This window comes from Phalacrocorax aristotelis, chromosome 1 (assembly GCF_949628215.1).
Source record: "Phalacrocorax aristotelis chromosome 1, bGulAri2.1, whole genome shotgun sequence".
NCBI lineage: Eukaryota > Metazoa > Chordata > Aves > Suliformes > Phalacrocoracidae > Phalacrocorax > Phalacrocorax aristotelis.
Window position 1 is genome coordinate 133493276 of NC_134276.1, and position 20641 is coordinate 133513916.

At 41.0% G+C, this 20641-nt stretch overlaps 1 protein-coding gene across 7 annotated transcripts in view; it reads right to left on the reverse strand.

Annotated features, from left to right (window-relative positions):
• Positions 1-20641, reverse strand: part of LOC142064168 (ephrin type-B receptor 5) — a 315634-nt gene that overhangs the window by 244807 nt on the left and 50186 nt on the right. For 5 of the 7 annotated variants that reach the window (XM_075108841.1, XM_075108801.1, XM_075108816.1 and 2 more), the window contains 7 exons: positions 7647-7771; positions 6360-6522; positions 5417-5531; positions 2572-2627; positions 2337-2456; positions 1675-1922; positions 515-730 (listed from right to left, as the gene is read on the reverse strand). The exons of 1 other annotated variant lie outside the window; for it this stretch is intronic. In XM_075108841.1, the coding sequence (XP_074964942.1) occupies positions 515-730; positions 1675-1922; positions 2337-2456; positions 2572-2627; positions 5417-5531; positions 6360-6522; positions 7647-7771 (1043 nt within the window). The remainder of the gene's footprint in view (positions 1-514; positions 731-1674; positions 1923-2336; positions 2457-2571; positions 2628-5416; positions 5532-6359; positions 6523-7646; positions 7772-20641) is intronic. One more of the 7 variants, XM_075108808.1, reaches the window with a different exon arrangement.

Here is a 20641-nt window from a genome sequence, read left to right on the forward strand (position 1 = left end):
GCATACCAAATGCAAATTTTAACCTGCCTATTATACTCGCATGCCTTTTGTGGTATATATAACAGGTGTCAGAGCTTCGTAGGCAATAAGTTCATTTGATGGTTGGTTGTAAGCCCATATACTTATGCCAGTTATCTTTTTTTGCAGGAAAAAACCAACTTTTTCTTCAAAGGGTGGTAGTACAGGACTTCAATCTCTCCTTCAGTCCTTTATACTCCCTGTAAGAAGCTAATGAAAGGAGAAATATACCACCTACATCAGGTTATGAGGTTTGTCCTATTCACCATCATTCCACAAAGAACAGCACTGAGACTCCATTTCTCAGGGCAGAGTGGATCAGGTATTCAGCTACTTTTGTCTTTTTGCTGGCTTGGAACAGATAGCCCACAAGATAGAAGGCTCTACCCCACTGGTCTCAGGATGGACTAAAAAGGGTACATCAAATCAAGGAGGATCATAGAAAAAAATTATAGATGGCAGCACTACAGTAACTCACTCCATAGTGGTAACTCACCAGAGCTCCAGTATAGGTGGGATTTGAAGCATCATCCTCCAGAAAACGGGATAAACCAAAGTCTGACACCTTGCACACAAGGTTACTGTTGACTAAGATGTTACGTGCTGCCAGGTCACGATGCACATAGTTCATGTCTGAAAGGTAGCGCATGCCAGCTGCTATCCCCCGTAGCATCCCCACCAGCTGTAACATACTGAACTGTCCCTCCTTCTGCTGCAAGTGAGGAGGCAAACATAGACTTTTGTGGCCACAGAGCATAAAGCCAACAGGGAAGACTAACAAAGAGCAAAGGTAACAAGGTTGATTTATGAAGTTAGAGAATATATATCATAAATTCAGGAAAATCTGAAGGTTCAGGGATAGCAAATAAAAAAGCAAATAAAAAAGGAGGGTGGGCTTACGGCAATGAATCTCAAATGAAGTCAGACACTGGTAATCTTTTTTTGAAGACAAATCTCATCTTGTGGCCTTTAGCATCCTAAGCCTAGCGTCAATTCGTACTAAGATGGCTAAATGAATGGGAGTAGACAAACCTGCTCTTACTGTTTTAAGATATTTACAATGGGTTCTATGCAGTTCTACACAATGTGTTCATGTGCTTTTCAAAAATATACCTGCAAAAGTATTTGTGGTTGAATTAGCATCTGAATCAGTAAATAAAGAAGTGAAGCATCTATACTACAAAAATGTCTGTATTTATGTTTCATTACTAGAAAAAACACTGGGAAACCTGAGTCCAAAAATGACTACAAGTTTCATTACTTCATTACAATGTTGAAGCTTGAAAATATTCAGTGGAATAAAGTCCAAAAAACATTATTAGAAAGGCAAACTTTGGAGCATGCACATAAGGAACTAGAAGGCTGTGTATAAAGATAAACAATTTAGTATTGTTTACCATCAATTATTTGAGCTAGAGATGTCTAAAATAATGAAGAAATTTTATACGATGGGTAAGTTTTTGGAATATTTTCATTATGTTGGCCCAAAACCACTTACTCTGGTAATTTGCTATTATTTCTATTGCCCCTGAAGAGGGCAACCGAGGACTTATAGAGACAGGGGTGAAGAGGAAGGACTGGCAAAATTATCAGATCTGAGAGTGGCACACAGCAAGATGAAAAGGTAACGGTTGTGGGAAACTGTGGTTGTGGTACCCTGAGGAAGGAATCCAGTGATCCATTCTCCATGAACTCTGTGACAATCATGACTGGTCGGCTCTTGGTCACCACACCCTCCAGATGGATGACATTGGGATGCTCGAATTGCCCCATGATGCTGGCCTCGCTCAGGAACTCCCGCCGCTGCTCATCTGTGTAACCTGACTTCAGGGTCTTAATAGCTACTGTGTACTCACGCTTCCCTGGGTGTTTCAGGCGCCCAAAGCACACCTCTCCAAACTCTCCTGTCAGGGAGGGAAGAAACACACCTCAAGTAAGGAAACACAGCAAATAATTTTATTCAACATTCTACATTCTACAACATTCTACTATGGAAGACTCCAGGTGCTGCTTGGAAGTAGGGCTACTAGGACTGTTTGGATTAAGGTAAAGTTCTTGATGAAGGTTCTGTATTCAGTCATGTTGGAGGCTACATCTTCAGGGTTCAAATGAGGAGCTCTGAGTCTTCAAAGGGTGTTTTAAACTTGTTTGGCGCCAGCATCTAAGGATAAGTAGGTTAAGATAAATTTTGGTAAAAATGAAGGTTAGCTATCCTGAGACACTTGAGGTACAATGGTTGGGTCCATTTCAGGCCAGTAGTGTGTCAGGTGTCAAGGTGATCAAGAAGACACTTTAAAATCTGCAGGTTCTCAAACTACCTGATCCAATGACCTCCTCAATCTTGATGAAGGACACATCAATCTCCTTGGCAAATTCTCGAATAGCTTCATTGGGATCTTCATAGGTCGATGGATCAATGTAATACTTCACTCCAAGTCCTGCAGTGGAAGAGACAGCCCAGAACATCACGAGAATCAAATCCTGATAGACATGGGTGTTAATGAGTCCTGAAAAGAGACAGGCCTTTGCCATCCATTGCTCAAGAATACTTACCTCGTGCACTGATATATTGCTGCAGGCGGTCTGTGTATGGAGTCTCTCGCCTTTTACTGCAGGACATAAAGGAAAGGAAAGTCAAAACACACACAAGAGTCTCTCATAGGATGTTGGTGTAGATCAATGCCAGACTCAGAGAATCCTTGAATTTAGAGATAGAAGATGGGTGTTAAGATCCTGCCCATCTCTTGGTAACCAGTGCATGCTTGTTTTCTGTGTGGTAGTTTTTACACCAGTGTTTGAATTCCCACTTTAGATATGACAAAAAATAAGGCCTCTAGCACTATCCTGAAAAAAAAATTACAGTTTAACATTACTGTCTTTGAAGTTTTCTTGCTCTTCAGGCTAAATTTGCATTTTAATTTCATTTAATTACTACAAATTATTCTTTTCAATGCTAATCTAAGCCATCTACTGTGATGCCTTTAAAGTTCTTCAAAATCATTCTAAGAGCCATTTACTCTAATGCTTAATTTGTATAAATTTCCCCCAAAGATTAATTTTTCTTTCTTATTCCTCCTGGTCTCTTAAAAGCATTTACTTCAACTATTCTTTTCATAAGTATGGCACCCAGAAAAACCCACACAGAACCAGATGGACAGAAATCTGTTCCATGGTGTGATTTTTGCATGTGCAGATCAAAACAAGTATGGTCTTTATTACTGTAATATTAATTGCATATATGCATCTAATTTCCAGTAAGCTTAGGTCCTTCTGAGCATAGGTGTTTCTCAGATTTCATTCTCCCCTTAAATATGTGTGATTCAAGCAATTTTTTTCCCACATGATCTAGTTGTTATTCTTGTTTTGCTCTATATTCCATTTTCAAGCCACTTCCTTTGCTCCCAACAGTGTTCACATCTTTTTTCCAAAAACGTACAATTCATGATAGTTTACAATCTTTTCTAAATCATATTAATTAGACCAGATTGTAAATCAAACCCTATGGTATCCTGTAGTATTCCTGCTCTATGCATGGATTAGTGTCAACTCATATGCTTTGCTATTTCAGCACAAGACCTTCTAGCTGCTGATTCAATTAGCATCTGAAGACAGAGTATCATGGAACATTATATTAATTTTGTTTACTAACAGGACTAATTCTGTCATTCTAACGGGAAACTTTGTGTATTACTCTTACCTGTCAGGCTTATCTCTTTAAATTCTGCTAAGATTGCAAAATCATGGATATTTCTACCTTCAAAATCTGTTCTTTCTGCTGTGGAAAGAAATTGGCTTTACTGGGGATCTGTACCTAAGAGCTCTCTCTAACTCTGCTACTGCATCTGAAAGTCAGGTCTACATTCATGTTTTTTATAGGTTATCTGACATACTAACTGTTTTCCATAATTAAAAAAACCAACTAGCTAAAATAGGTAAGTGTTTCACATCGTATACTGCCTGGACAATGTGTACCAAAAATGTACAAAAACAAGTCAAAATTATAGCATTTGACTCAACATATATTCAACCCTTTAAAGAACTCCTCATTTCATGTAGTGTTCCTCATTTCCTACATCTTCAAACTTATTTTTCTTACCAAGGACAAATTTAAAACACAAATTTTGTACCTCCACTTTTTCTGAACCACTCTCTATTAATTGCACATGAGCCTTCAAGCATAAATTAATCTATTTCTTATGACATTTCCTTTTATGTAGATACATTTACAGAAACCTATTAATGTCTTTCCCCAACACAGTTTTGGTAATATTAATTTATTCTGGGTTTGGTTTATTTTTTTAGAAAAATATACGCTTTATTCAGTTGTGCATATCATATCACATTTCCAGCTGTAACAAGAAATTCTATTTTTAACAGTTCAAAGCTACAAAAGGAAGGAACAATGCAAAGGTAACAATGTTTGATAATTCTTTTCTTTCCAGAAAGAAAAATATTAAAAGAGAATATACACAGAAGGAAAACACAAATGTAGAAAAGAGAAGAGAACAAAAAAGAAATAACTAAAACTAGATGTCACTTTTTCAAGTTAAGTAGTTTATACAATTTTTTAGATCTGCAGAAAAAGCTAAAAAGTCCCTTTTGTGCAGAGGCAGAGTAGAGCAAAGATACAGAAAACCATTACTGACAATCTAAGGGATTAATTTCAGACCCCAGTAAATTCAAGAAGTGGGTAATGACTGTGTCTTTTCCTCAAATAACAAACCCCCATTGTTTACTTTTGTACCTCTACACAGCTCTGCTAGCAACCCTTACTCCTCTCTTCTTCTTTTTAAAATTTCTGCCCTTCTTTTTTGCCATAACAGATTATCTCTATATTGACTTATCTGCCCTTTTTTCTTCCCAAAATGGGAAGTGGTATTTGCCTTCTTTAACCTATATTTTATGAATCAATGTTCCATGGAACCATTGGGGTTGTACAGCTTCTATTCTTCAGCAAATGAGCTATTGTATTTTGGTTCTTGATTAAAGGGTATTTAGCACCTTCTAAGTCAGTGGATCTAAACATTTATTCCACCAGTCCTTCTTCACCTCATTGTTTAATACTCCACTTGCTTGCCTAAAATGCAAATTACAGTCCCTTCTTTACAGTGATGCATTTAAATACCTTTTGTGCACCAGCTTTAAAATGCTTCTCTTGTGTTCTTCTTGCCAACTAGCCAAATATCAGCTAAGTATCTGAGCAGTTTACCAAAGGAGAGGCTTCTTAGGTAGGAGCACTGAGGCAAGATCTTTCCTTAATTAGAAAATGGCATCTCAAGGACATGTGGATACATGTAGATCAGGCTGTTTCCCTTGGGATGGGGTTATGTAGCAGGGGTAAGAAAGTTCCACTGTCTGCAGTGCAGGCACTGGCACATGAGCAGGTCAAGGAATTCACCTCTTGAAGATGATGGCAAGGATGGCAATGGCAGCAATTACCAAGAAGGCTAGACCACCAAGCGCTGAGCCCACGATAAGCGGCAGTCGGTCCTGCACCATCTCCGAGCGCTCCCCTAGCAAGGAAGACACATGCATACACACACACAAATGCAGAGGACAGGAACTGTTAAGGGTTTCCTTTCTACTCAACTAGGTGTCACCCATAATTCCATTCCTACCAGCCCTTTGCTTCCCAGGCTAGTCCTGACAGTTCAACAAATGCTTGACTTGGTTATCCCTTTACCCCTTCAGTCACTGTGCTCCTCCAGTGCCTGCCTTCCTACTTTTGAAAAGCCAGTGCTCCCTCTGAATCCACTTTTCCTTCCCCTGGTCCACTGACACCTGACTAGCCACTTAAGTATAGGCTAGCTCTATATCTGGGCTTTGATCCCATTGTCCCTATTAATTTAGACTGTAGATGACATATACTCTTTGATCCAGACCAAAGAGTATCACATGATAATATGTTACTCTGCATGAATGGATGGTGATACTGCTGGAAGGCAAGCTTCTGTGTATATGCCCTTGTCCCACCTGTCTTTAAAACTTTCATAGAGTATTCAACTGTAAGATATCCTGTGACAGCTGGAGACCAAACTACAGCAGCGTATAGTGTTATGTATTTTAAGAGCTGGTTATGTTATCCTGCTGGTCAGAGGCAACAAGGAGTGGGACTGGGGAATATGGCAGTAGCAAAGGCTAAGGGAGTATAAACAATACACTCTGACAGCATGAAGCATCTTTGAGTGAACAAATCTGCATATGCAAATTATGATATACAGAAATACAAGTTGTGTAGGAGTGTTGGATAGCGTCCTCAGAGGATAAGCTAATACACTCAGGGATACACACAGGTGAAAGATGGTCACGTGCGGATCTCAGTACAAAATGGTAGCACTTACCTTCCATTAAAGCCTGGAAATACATCTTTCCACTGTATGGGCCATAGCCCACTGCTGTTCTAGCTCGTACTTGGAAGGCATAGATCTTGCCTGGGCTCAGATTTGATACAGTGGCCATGTTGGTTTCACTAGTTAAGGTAAATGAATTATCCTCATCTTCTGCCTGTGAATGTCAGTGACCAAAAAGGAATGTGAGACTTCTGCCCACACCACTGGCTCTCCTCAAGGAATGCTAGTTCCATGTCAGCCCAATATTCTTTGACTCTGTTACAGAGCCTCCCAAACATGGCTGATAGTCCAGATCTGACTTCCTTGCACACTACTTGTTGCTGCTCATTGCTGCTTTTCATTCCCTTACACTTGGGTTTCCCACAAAGCTCTGCCAAAGACCCTCAGTCCTGACCTAAACAAAAGTGAGAGACAAAACTACTTTGCCCTGTGGTTTCTTGCTAAGCACATCCATAAAAAAAAGCCCTAACCTGTCCTGAAATTTTGCTTTCTACAAGGTCCAAACTCATGTATTCTCCTAGGAGAATTAGAGCAAGAACACCTGAAATGCTTTATTCAGGGAGCTGCTAGACACGTTATTACAAACAGCAGGCCCCTTTACTGCTAGAAAAACAGTAGCCCTGCATGATCCTGGAAAAGTATTTATGTGAAAGCTCAAGAATATGGAATGGGAGCTTGTCTGAACAGCCCTGCGTACCTCTTCCCTTCAAATCAGTTTGATTGGGAGTCATGAAGGATGTGAACGGACAACAACTTTATATTTGCCACCCTATAATTCCAGCACATAAATAGTAACTGATATCTGCCACTTAGTGAATGAAAGAGTGCATTCCTCCTCCCAAAATTTCTTAGAGATGTCCATCCAGGCATAAATAGGGACACAGGACTTCCCTCCACAAACACATGACAGAATGTTGCAGTGAGCCCGATTCCCATATACACATTTGAAAACTTTAGCTCCTTCCACTGTTACCTGTGTCAGCTGGTGCTAAACTTATTAGGTTGTTAGCCATAACTTTTTACCTTAGCTGCGTCTTCTCTTTTTTTGCCTGCATCATCCCTAGATGGTTCCAAGTTGGGAAATGCAGTTGAACTCATGTTAGATGAAGTGTATATTATGAACCTCTGGTTTTGCTACAGTTTGTTCTTCCCTCATAATTGAATCATTTTCTCCACCTTATACATCCTGACCCAGTGGTGCATCTCTCAGGCAGATCTCCCTGTTCTCTTTTGCGTAACAGCTATACAACAATCACCACTGTATCACTTTCTGCTCACCTTGTCAAAGTAGCGTAACTGATAATCCATTATGATCCCATTGGGCTGATCTGGCTGAGGCCATGATAGTGTGATGCTACTGGTAGTACGACTCACCTGATGCATCATAGGGACAGCAGAGGGGACTGGAATAAAAGAGAAGAAGGAGAGATTGCAAAGAGATAAGCTTAACAATTAACTATAATTGAATATTCATTATGATGAATTAATAAGTTAGGACAACTCTTCCTTTAATTTGCATTATGAAATACTGTATAAAATAACCAGAATAAATCCAGGCACAATTCTACTATACTAGGAGATACAGTCACTGATGACTTGGACAGAAAGAAACTTTAAAAAGTCACATCCAACTGATCATGCACAGGAATTATGAAATGATACACATTGTAGCTGGAACATTATTCTGATCTTCAAATTTGCAATTTTCACATGCAAGATGACAAGGTTTTCAGTGCCACTGCCTTGTTCAAGGATCACAGTTGGACAAAATATGTGATAGTGGTCAGAGCAAAAACAGCGCACACTACCTCTCTTCTGCTTCTCCCACAGATTATAATTATTTGCCTGGCAAAAATAATCAAGCGCGGGCTATCAGCGTAATCGAGGCCTTTCACTACCAGATCACTGTTGCAAACCAGAAGATGGAGGCAGATGAGAACACTGATGCATTACGGAACAGACTTTGAAGCATTCCTCAGTTCAGTGGTCCCAGTACAGTTGCAGATCATAGAAAGTATCTCGTTTTCATAGCCTGATATAGAATCATAGAATCGTTTGAGTTGGAAAAGACCTTTAAGATCATCAAGTCCAACCATTAACATAGCACTGCCAAAACCACCACTAAACCATGTCCCAAAGTACCACATCTAAATGTCTTCTAAACACCTCCAGGGATGGTGACTCAACCACTTTCCTGGGCATCCTGTTCCAATGCTTGACAATCCTTTTGGTGAAGAAATTTTTCCTAATATCCAACCTAAATCTCCCCTGGTGCAACTTGAGGCCATTTCCTCTTGTCCTATTGCTTGCTACTTGAGACCAACACCCACCTCGCTACAACCTCCTTTCAGGTAGTTGTAGGGAGCGATAAGGTCTCCCCTGAGCCTTCTCTTCTCCAGGCTAAATAACTCCAGTTCCCTCAGCTACTCCGAAGACTTGTGCTCTAGACACTTCGCCAGCTTTGTTACCCTTCTTTGGACACACTTCAGCACTTCAATGTCTTTCATGTAGTTGATACCCCAAAGAAAATAGAATTTTCTTGTAAGTAAAAACAATGAACCATGTGACCCTTGCAAAACAGAATTTGGCGGCCAGAGAGGAGAACTGAGAGATAGGGAAGTATTTGTTTTCCAACTATAAACTTGAAGAGAGCTGAGAGACTGATAGAAGGGAACATCCCACCTCAGAAGACACTGAGAACAGGGTGATAAAGTATATAGTCAAAGAGAACAACTAATCAGGATGTTGATAAGAACTTAAAATAAGTGTTTTTTAACTTACCTATCCTCATTACAATACTAAAAATCATGCCCATAGGCCACGAACATATCCCTCCTGCCCCCAAATAAGGCCCTTACTCTGTGAGCATGTGTGGTATATTTAAAGAGAGCTGTACCTTTAAGTTGAAATGAGAAAGAAATTATCCAATTATTAGAATGGAGTCATGAACATTAGCTGTGACTGACACATTTAACTGGATAAGTGTCGTGTAGTTTCTTGGTGCAGTGTGCTAAATTTGTGGAGTTACCACCTAGCACCTGTCTTTGCGCAAAAATGAAATTAACAAAATACCTCTGCTCTGTGTGTAGTTTGGCATTTTGCACACCAGGCAAATGAACCCGCTTTTTGGGAAAACATAGTGAGGGACCCAAAACTGAACATAGCACTAGAGGTGCGGCCTCACACCAGTGCTGAGTACAAAGGGACAATCACTTCCCTAGTTGTGTTGGCCTCACTATTTCTGATACAAGCCAGGATGCTGTTGGCCTTCTTGGCCACCTGGGCACACTGCTGGCTCATATTCAGCTGTCTGTCAACCAGGACGCCCAGGTCCTTTCCTGACAGGCAGCTTTCCAGCCACTCTTCCCCAGGCCTTTAGCATTGCATGGGGTTGTTGTGACCTGTCACTTAGCCTTGTTGAACCCCATGCAGCTGGGCTCAGCCCATCAATCCAGCCTCCAGCCTGTCCAGATCCCTCTGTAAAGCAGCCTGGTGTTCAGACTAGCTCCTGGATCTCAGGCCAATTCCTATCAGGACTGTTGCCTAGATGTCAAATCTACCACTGTATTTGAGACTCTCAGGCCCTCTGTGGGCCACTGAACCATAGAAGAGCAGTCTGAATGGGCTTCTAACCAGTACTACTGCCTGGAACAACCACCTCAAGGTCACTATTAAGTGTGTATGTCTGGAAGCTTCACATGCAGTTTTTCTGTTTGTTCTTACATGGCTTGCTAAATTTCTGTCTTTTGGTGAACAGGCCAGCCTGGCAGAGCTGTTAGCTCTCTTGATTCCATTATGGTATTAAGTACTTATAGTCTGTGTCAGATATTAATTACTGTGAGAAAATGTCAACTTCCCTTTATGTACAAAGCAAGGATCGGGACATCAAACATGAAGGAGGGCTTTGGGTGCATGAATCTCAACCAGAAATCAAGCAAGAACTTGTGTCTACCAATTTTAGAAATCTTTTCATGGGCTATTCTAAAAGTCTGAAGTTCAGTTCAAGACTTTGAGACTTGTGTCACTGCCATTGCTTCGCACTAACCTGCAACTCATTAAATCAGTAGCAAGGAAACAAAATATTATCTTGAAGATAATATGATGAATGATTTCAAACACTTCACTGAACTAAAATTAGATTGCAAAGAGAAATGATCCAAGCTATTATTTGGGGTAGTTTTGCTTTTGATTTTTTGTTCTCCTAGAGACACCATTCACATGTTCTGCAGACAACAGAAGTAGAGAACTTCTTTAACAGCAGACCCTTTCCTGAACCAGTTTGTTCTTAAAAATGTTCCCAGAGAATGAAGGGAGATGAATGGTTGCTAAAGCCACTTGCACATGAAACTTCCTGGAGAATGAAAATCGACTTCTACAAACAAAATCAATGAATTTACAAACATGTACACAAATACACACACACACTCCAAGTTCAGGCAAAAGCTCAAAGAATATGCATTTCTTCTTAGGAAGAGACTCCAGGCAAAAATTTCAGGATAGTTTTCCTTTCCTTCAATAGGAGGATGATCTTTCAGCCAGCCTGCCAGCTGTCTATCCACAAAGCTCTTCTCAAGTTTTGCTTTCTCTCTTCAAGCAGAATGCCAAGAAACCTCAAGGTAGGCAGCTAAGGAACCCTCATTTACCCAATGAAAGCAACATTTTCAGCACATTTAAATTTTCCAGAAAAAGTACATCAATGAAAATTTGCCACCTAACTCCACTGGTTTTACACAATAGATATAAATTTCCTTGATGTGAGGAATGAACAGAGACATCAGGCAAATGATCAAAAACTGCAGAATACCATTTTCTTCCTTCATAATTGTGAAAAAGATAAAAAGATTGTTTTTAAGAACAAGTTACAATTATTCTGAAAGACACAATTCAAATGGGCCCCGAACAGCTCAGGCCAGAGGGAACTACTTAAAAATGTAAACAATAACATTTTTTTCTCTCATCCTTATTAATTTCTTACGATTGTTTGTCGTTCAAACAAGACTGCACAACTAATTCACCTGCTAATGACTATATTGCGACAAGGATGGAAGACAGCAGCAATGAAGAAAGACCATATTTAGCATTCCAGACACAAATGAAGAACACTATTCAAATGATAACGTGAGGACTATGGGGTAACTGGTCAGTTAACATTTGATCAAGACAGATTCCACTATATTTTGATGTTGTGAAAGGTTAACTTCCTTCTGATGGCACATAAAGCACAAACAGGGAGAGGCACAGACCTAAATGCAAAGCTACACTGCCAGGAAGAGTCCACTTCCTTTTAGTTTGGAAGATTTTTCAGAGTGATCAGAGTTAAATCGGCCCTCCATTCCCCACCTCTTTTCATTCCTCTCCTTTCCACCCCAATAGTTACTCTTCCCACATTTTTCCTTTCTTTCCAATTCACAATTTTTCCCCTAACTGGAAGGAATACTAAAAGTCAAATAGCAACATTCGATGTGTATTTTAGTTAAAACTTATCTATTCTAATGTTAATATATACTATCAATTTTCAGCTACCCATCAACGGGTTACCTTTTGCCAACAGTACAAAGACCTCAGCTCGCGCTGTGCATAATGCATTTAGGCACAGCAAAATCTGCATGAGAACAATGATGATAAATGGTACTCTACTCAGATGGGCAGTTTGCATAAGCAAGTTACAAGTGGAATTAGAAATACTGGGAAAGATAAGAAAAAAAATCACTGGAGTGGCTTTACCCAGAGTTACACTGTGGGTATCTCTTGACCATGCACTACAGCATTCTAGAAAGTCCCTATTATCCAGATATGTCTATCACTCAGGGTAACCAGATGGTGGCGGCGGGGGGGGTGTGCCCAGGATAATGCAGTCTGCTGTATTAAAAATAGTCATTTCAGTGATATGTACCTAATAAGCAGATACTACTTAATGCAAAAACCTAAACCAGTAAAAATGCTCAGTAATAAAAAAGCTATGAATCAAGAAAAGACAGGTTATCTTTAATCTACCTCTCTGAGACAGAGTTCAGATTCTGATACATGTGTTTGCCTCTCTTTTAAGGACAAATCTTAGGAAACACTGGCCAGGGAGCTTTCCAACTACTTCAAGTAAAAGAGATATCTAGATTTCTCCTTTGAAAATTTTCATACTAAGGTGATATGAAATGTGAACGTATTTGTGGGTGGAATAAGTACATATTTCCTGTCAGAAGCATATGACAAAGTCACTCTCCCAGTGTTAATAAATTGGGAAATATAAAGTTCAAGGTTTTATGCCTTGAGACTACACCCAAACTACCCTACCTCTGTTGCCACAGAAGTGCTAGATGAGTATTTTCCTTTGTATGCATGCTGACTATTAAAAATGTTTATAACAGAACATTGCTTTCAAAGATTTTATGTATACAAGTGTCCAGTTCTATGTTGTTTTGTCATTTTTATTCATTTTGCTCTTTTCACATGGAGTTTATAAATGGAGACATGCTAGGTCTATGTCTAATGACAGCTGAAATCATACGGTCTGGTTCAATTCAATGTGGGCAGCTGGACTGGGTGATAGTTGTAGGTCCCTTCCAACTGAACTCTCTTCTCTTCTCTTCTCTTCTCTTCTCTTCTCTTCTCTTCTCTTCTCTTCTCTTCTCTTCTCTTCTCTTCTCTTCTCTTCTCTTCTCTTCTCTTCTTCTCCTCTCCTATTCCTATTCCTATTCTAATTATTCACTGCGTGCAAACAACGTGTTGTGAGATCAGATCTCTAAGAAAGACTGAAAAAGGACTGCTTTTAGTATTTTTAGTATACTATTTATAAAATAGTAAATGTATGGAAAATTCTTGCACATATAAAACCTAATTAAAACTGTAAAGCAGTCCAAGTACCAGTTCAAATAAGCTCCTGGATTCTAGTTTTTGTGGGCTGTCAGTTGCAACTCTTCTACATGGTGGGAAAATTTTTTTTCTGGTAGCACATGGGTGGATTTAAGATATTTTGAGTACCTTGAAAATGCTACATTCTCTGAGTTACTAGTGTTTGGTAGGTTTCTGCTGTTTTGTAATAAAGCTGATGTCCTTGACTGTAGTATCTGCTTAGACCAAGATGTATCATTTTTACAAGATGATTCAAGTACAAAAAAAAAAAAAAGCCACCGACTGTGATGGCTGATTAGTATTCTATGCAAAAAAACGACCCTAAAATGTTAAGTTACCACATCACAGACAGAAAGGAGCTAAGAAGACTCCCTGTAAATAAAAAATATCAAGAGAGACTAGTTTAACAGTAGACGGTGAGCCCCACTTGTGCAGAGCACAGGCAAGTGCCATTCTCACATGAACACCTTCGGCATGTGACATTAAGCCCATATTCAGTGCAGATACCAATGATAGGCAGCTGAAACCCATCCCCAGTGAATACAATCAGTGGAACCTAATGAGCAATTTGGCTCACTCTAAAGCATAGATCCAAGAAGAAATTCAGTTGCCCATATGTTTGAGCAGCCCGTGGTATCCGTTCTCTCCAGATGGCATTCCAGTAGGTGCTAGGTCTTCTACTGTTCCAATGTCATATCAGTTAGCCCTGAGTAGACATCTTGGCTACACCAGGCTGTCTCAGATGGCCTTAGATGCTTATATGTGAAAAACTGAATGGAGCTGAGAGCTGACAGATCTAAGTAGCCTCATGTTTGGAGGCACTGATCCTCAAGGGGGACTTCAACCACCCTAGTATTTGCTGAGGAGCAACACAGCAGGGCATAAGCAATCCAGGAAGTTCCTGGAAAGCATCAGTGACTACTTCCTGACCCAAGCAATGGATAAGGCAATGAGGGGAGGTGCCCTGCTGGACCTCATGCTCACAAACAAGGAAGGGTTCACTGGTGATGTGAAGGCTGAAGGCAGTCTTGGCTGCAGTGACCAGCAAATGGTGGAGTTTAAGATCCTGAGAGGAGTGAGCAGGGCAAAAATCAAGCTCACAACACCGGACTTCAGGAGAGCAGATGTGAATCCCTTTTGGGGATCTGCTTGGAGAAGCCCCATGGGATAAGGCCCTGGAGGGAAGAGTGGCCCCCCAAAAACTAGTTAATGAGCAAAGATTACCTCATCCAGATGCAAAAGTGGTCCATACCAAGAAGCAGGAATTCAGGCAAATAATGCCAAGAGCAGCGGCGAAGGATGTGAGGGTGCTGGCTGAGACAGCTGAACATGAGCTGGCAGTGTGCCCAGGTGACCAAGAAGGCCAACAGCATCCTGGCTTGTATCAGGAACAGTGTGGCCAGCAGGAGTAGGGAAGTGATTGTGTGCCCACACTCAGCACTGGTGAGGCCACACTTTGAATACCGTGTTCAGTTTTGGACCCCTCAGTACAAGAAGGACATTGAGGTGCTGGAGAGAAGGGCAACAAAGCTGGTGAAGGGTCTGGAGAACAAGTCTTATGAGGAGTGGCTGAGGGAGCTGGGGTTGTTCAGTCTGGAGAAGAGGAGGCTGAGGGGAGACCTTATCTCTCTGTACAACTACCTGAAAGGAGGTTGTAGTGAGGTGGGTGTTGGGCTCTTCCCCCAAGTTACTAGTGATAGGACGAGAGGAAATGGCCTCAAGTTGCGTCAGGGGAGGTTCAGGCTGGGTATTAGGAAAAATTTCTTTACTGAAAGAGTGGTCAAGCATTGGAAAAGGTCTGCTGAGAGGTGGTGGAGTCACCATCCTGGAGGCGTTCAAAAAACATGTAGACGTGGCATGTCAGGGCATGGTGTATGTTGGGTTGACGGCTGGACTTGATCCTGGCAGTCCTTTCCAACCTTCATGATTCTATGATTCTATAAAAAGGAAGTATACAGAAGGTGGAAAGAAGGACAGGTAACGTGGGAGGAACATAGAGGCACTGTCCGATCATGCAGAGACAAGGTTAGGAAAGCCAAAGTCTACCTGGAATCACATCTGGCAAGGGATGTCAAAAGCAAGAAGGGCTTCTCTAAGTACCTAAGTGGCTAATGAAAGACTAGAGGAAATGTGGGCCCACTGCTGGGTGGCACAGGGGACCTGGTGACACAGGACATGGAAAAGGCTGAGGTACTGAATATTTTCTTCACATCAGTCTTTACTACCAGGACTGACCTTTAGGTACTCCAGGTCCCAGAGACTGGGGGAAATTATGGAGTAAGGAAGATCTTCCTGGTAGAAGATCAGGTGAGAGAATATTTAAGCAAACTGGACCTACATAATTCCATGGGCCCTGATGGGATGCACCCATGAGGGAGCTGACTGATGTCATTTTGATGCCACTCTTGATAATCTTTGAATGATTGTGGTGACTGAGAGAGGTGCCTCAGGACTACAGGAAACCAAATGTCACTCATCTTCATGAAGGGCAAGAAAAAGGACCCAGGGAAATGCAGGCAGCTCAGCCTCACCTTGATCCCTGGGAGATGGCGTAACAACTAATCTTGGAAACCTTTTCAATGCACATGGAAGACAAGAAGGTAATTGTGAGTAGCCAGCATGGATTCTCAAAGGGGAACTCAGGCTTGACCAACCTTCTATGATGAAATTACTGGCTTGGTGGATGAGGGGAGAGCAGTGGATATTGAACACCTTGACTTCAGTAAGGCTTTCAACACCATCTCCCATAATATCCTCATGGAGAACAGCTGTCTCCCATAATATCTGCATAGACAACCTGATGAAGTATAGGCCAGATGAGCAGACAGTGAGGTTAATTGAAAACTGCCTGAACAACTGAGCCCAGAGGGTGGTGACCGGTTGAATGAAGCCTAGACAGAGGCCAGCACCTAGTGATGTACCCCAGGGGTCAATACTGGGTCCAATACTGTTCAACATCTTCACTAGTGACATAGATGATGGGTCAGAGTGTACCCTCAGCAAGTTTGCTGATGATAGAAAATTGGGAGGAGACACTAATACACCGGTGGGTTTTGCTGCCATCCAGAGGTGCCTCAACAGGCTAGAGAAACAGGCAGACAGGAGCCTCATGAAGTTCAGCAAGGGGAAGTGCAGAGCCCTGCACCTGGGGAGGAATAATCCCATGAAACAGTATATGCTGGGAGCTGACCACCTGGAAAGGAACATTGCAGGAAGTGTCTTTGGGGTCCTGATGGATGCAAGTTGAACAGGAGCCCGCAATGTGCCCTTGGAGCAAAGACCAATGGTATGCTTGGCTGCATTAGGAGGAAATTATGCCGGCAGGGTGAGGGAGGTGATCTTTCCCCATTACTCAGCTCTTGTGAGGCCACACTTGGAGTCCTGTGTTCAGTTCTGGGCTCCCCAGTACAAGAGAGTCATACTCTCATAGGAGGGGTACCTGAGATAGCTAGGACTGTTCAGCCTGGAGAAGAGAAGGCTTGCAGGGATCTTCTCAATGTGCACAAATACTTGAAGGGGGGATGCAGAGAGGACAGAGACAGGCTCTTTTCAGTGGTGCCCAGTGACAGGCCCAGAAGCTATGGGCACAAATTGAAACACAGGAGATTCCCTCTGAACACGAGGAAACAACACTTTTTACTATCAGGGCGAGCAAGCACTGGAGCAGCTTACCCAGAGGGCTTGTTGAGTCTCCCCCTTGGAGATACTCAAAAGTGGTCTAGACATGGTAGTAGGCAACTTGCTCGAGGTGACCCTGCTCGAGCAACGGGGTTTGAGAAGATGTCCACCAGAAGTCTCTTCTAAGGTTAGCCATTTTCTGATTCTGACCAGACAGTTGAATCACTCAGCAGTACTGACTAGACATCTGTGGACTACAACTGGTGTTCAGACAACTTGCTCATAGGTCATCACTTAACTGGGATTCAAATTAAACCCTGCCAGGGCCTGTGTGTTCTTTCTAGTTATTTCTGGGTTTTCTTCCACTTCTGTCTCACCCCAAAAGTTTCTGAAAGCATCCAGTGTCTCTCATTATATTTCACATGGTCTGATCAACCTCAGCTATGCCTCTAACGTTCACTAATATGCTTCTATATTCTCTAATGCTAGCCGCAAATCTACCACTCTCACATTCTTGTTTCTCCTTTGTTACCTCTTCAGGTATCCTATTATCCTCAAACTCTAGACAAATGTCATGAAGACCCTAGAATTTTCCACATATCTTCTCACATATCACCTTCATGGAAGATCAATCTGCATACAGTGTAGAATTTCCCTTCTTACTGTGTTTAATACCTTTAGCTTGAAAATGTCCTATGTCTTTTTCATAGACTTCAATTTTGTTCTGACCCTTTCTCTAAATACCTGAAAATCCTTTAAAAGTATATTGGGTTGTCTTCTGTCATAACCTTGTACTTTACTTCCTGTGATGAAGAATGCTTTAGAAAGGAAAATTAGTTGTTATTTTCACTTCCCTTCCTCTATTATTACTACTTTTTGTGTATGGGTTCCAGTCATGTGTAATAAACAGAAAAAAATCCTTTATGCCGCAAGGTGCCATGTTTTACTATGCACCTCCTATTTCTACTTGCTCAAAAAGTTGCTGTCTTCATTTAAACAGTTGCTGAAACCTGAAATGTGAAAACAAGCACATTTATTCTCTGCTCATGCTGCAGAGATAGGGCACAGTAAAGAGAGAAACTGAAATAGTTTCTTTTTATGGAGTAGCCATAGAAATTTTTATTAAGTCCCAGTCATAACTGGGCCAATCTGCTGAAGAGAGCAAGTTCACAAATGTCACTAAGGGCAAAATTAAATCTTAAGAGTATTTTAATTGGTCTTATGTAAGAAGAAAACAATATATTTAAATTCTTAGGGACCTTTGGTGAGTGCTCAGGGTTGGCAATTATATCATAAATAAACAAACAAATGGCTTGTTACTTTGAAAATGAATGTAGTCCATTCAGAGGACAATGAACACAGAGCTCACACTCCACTTGCTTTACCTGCTGGTTTTAGGCTGGATAAACACAGTAGTATGTAGCTTTTGACAGCTCTCTTTTTATTCCTTTGCTGTTTTGATCAAGAAAATGCCTTGCCTGTATCCCTGCTCTTGCCAACTAACTCTACTGGACTCCTTTGCCTCTCTTTGGAAAAGCAAACAACTCCAAGCAACTCATCCATTTCCCTTCATAATCTCATAATCATACTTGGCATTTAATTCTTTTCCTCTTCTCACATCATTTCACCTGAAAATCTTCTGTCAGGTCCTCTTAAGTTTCCTGGCACTACCCATAACTGTCCTTGTCCCCACTCAGCCTCTTACACAAGCCTTCAGACTGTCTAGCTTTCATTTCTGCAGTTCTACAAGAGTTTTGGTATTGCCAGGTCCCACTGCTCCAAATTCAACTGATGTAGAAGGTTGCTACAAATATTTTCACAGGTACAAGTCAACCTGGTCACATAACCTTTACCGTCACATATCTCCATTAGCTCTCATAATGTCTGGATTCAGTTAAAAAAAATCTAATTGCTTTGAAAAGTCTGCATAGATTTGCTCCAACATTTGAGGCTCTGCTCTCTTTATCCCTTCCTCTTCTTTCCAGGAATGTAACAACTGCCTGAATAAATAAGTTCAGTAGCGTGTCTCTGGCAACAGACATTACTACATGCTTCAATGGAAGGTACAGGGGGGAAAAAAGGACAGGTAGTTACAGATGTGCACAGAGAAATTTTTTTTTACAATCCTTTAAATGAAAACCTGACTTCTGTTCTGAGACATGAGAAGAGATATTTGTTTACCCTGATAAGTACATCTGAAGGTGTTAAAATAATAATTAAAACTTTAGTCAGATTAAATTTTTTTAATAATATAGCTGGAATTTAAGTTCTTTGCTTTCTTTGTGTCAGATTCTGTAAAGAAGCATAACTCTGCTACAATTACATAACAGCCTTTCCTCATGCGGTTAATGCTATCTGGAAGAGCCTCCCAACACCTTTCTATATATCTTGACACTAGGTATTTAGGCACCCTCAGTGCTTCAAACCTGAGCTGAAAGCAACTCCCTTCTCTCCTGTCTCATCTCTGAATAGTTCTTCCTTCTGGTAATTTGCATATCATATTTGCATGTCACACTATTACTATCCAAAAAGGTTTCAGATGCTTTTTGCTATAGAAGTCTTAGTATATTAAAGTAAGTTTTTCAGTGTCGGCTCTTCTTATTCTGTCTTCAAACACATAATCAATGAAGAGTAGGATCATAATCAGGCTACCACAGAAAAATGTGACTGTGTAACCAAAGGATCCTATCATACTTTGAAGAAGGGCTAGCAGACTGTTAGGGATAAGCAAACTCTCAGATGAACAGTGTTCTGGAGGCAAAGATGAAGAGCAAATAGGCATCAGGGGAAAAAGAAAAAGAAAAGTAGAGCTGTACTAGCACAGAATATTGCCTAAATACATCTGACAAAGGAGTAGAGGGTGGGGAAGAGGATTTTTCTGGATCAGCAACTGGAAGAAGCGAGGGACCTCTGACTGATGTATGACTAAGCAGAATATTCAGAAACTGCCAGGGCTGGAGTCTTTCTTTGTTCACCTTTAATTCAATGGAGAGAAAATTTTTGCTATGGCCATTTATTCTGAAAGCTAATCATTCTCCACTTTGCTTTTTTAATACCCTTCATGCCTTCCTGTCCCTTCCTTGTCTCTATCAGAGGATAAGATCCTGAACTGTCCATCTCTGCTTGTATAATAATAGTAATAGTAATAATATAATCATTACAATAACACAACAACAATAAGCCATGCTAAAGTGAAAAGCTGCTGAAGGGATCAAAGGGAGGGGGTATGGATGAGGCAGGTCACGTGGTGGAGGAAGCAGGGCCTTGTTAGTATGAGCTGTCACTATGAATCGAGGGCAGCTCATCTCAAGCTCACTCCTAATGATCTTGAAGAAGAGCAAGGGAAAAAAAACCAAACACAAAAAGAAGCCATTCAGTATGCATTGCTGTTTAAGAAAGTTGGCCTCCCCTGAAACTGCTTCAGTGCACAAGAGGCACAGATAGAGACATACGAGATAGCCAACACACTCAGAGACATCAAGGCACCTAGAGGAATAGGAATGGTCAGAAAAGTCAAACATAAGCAAAAGAAGAGGATAGATTTGGTGATTCCAGGCAGGAGAAGGAAGCAGCTACTCAAATTACCTCAGATATAGATGAAGAAGGCTAGGATGAGAAGCATAAAGAAAGAGAACTCTTCAGTTCTCTTGTCAGTAGAACAGCCACCTGTCTCCAGCAGAAGCCAAAGGAGCTGCCTGGAATTACCACACAAATTACCCAGCACTATCTTTTACTGTAAATAAAAACTGATCACCCACTTGGAGCCAGCCTTTTAAGGGGACCAGGTATTCTATACACGTTCTGCTACT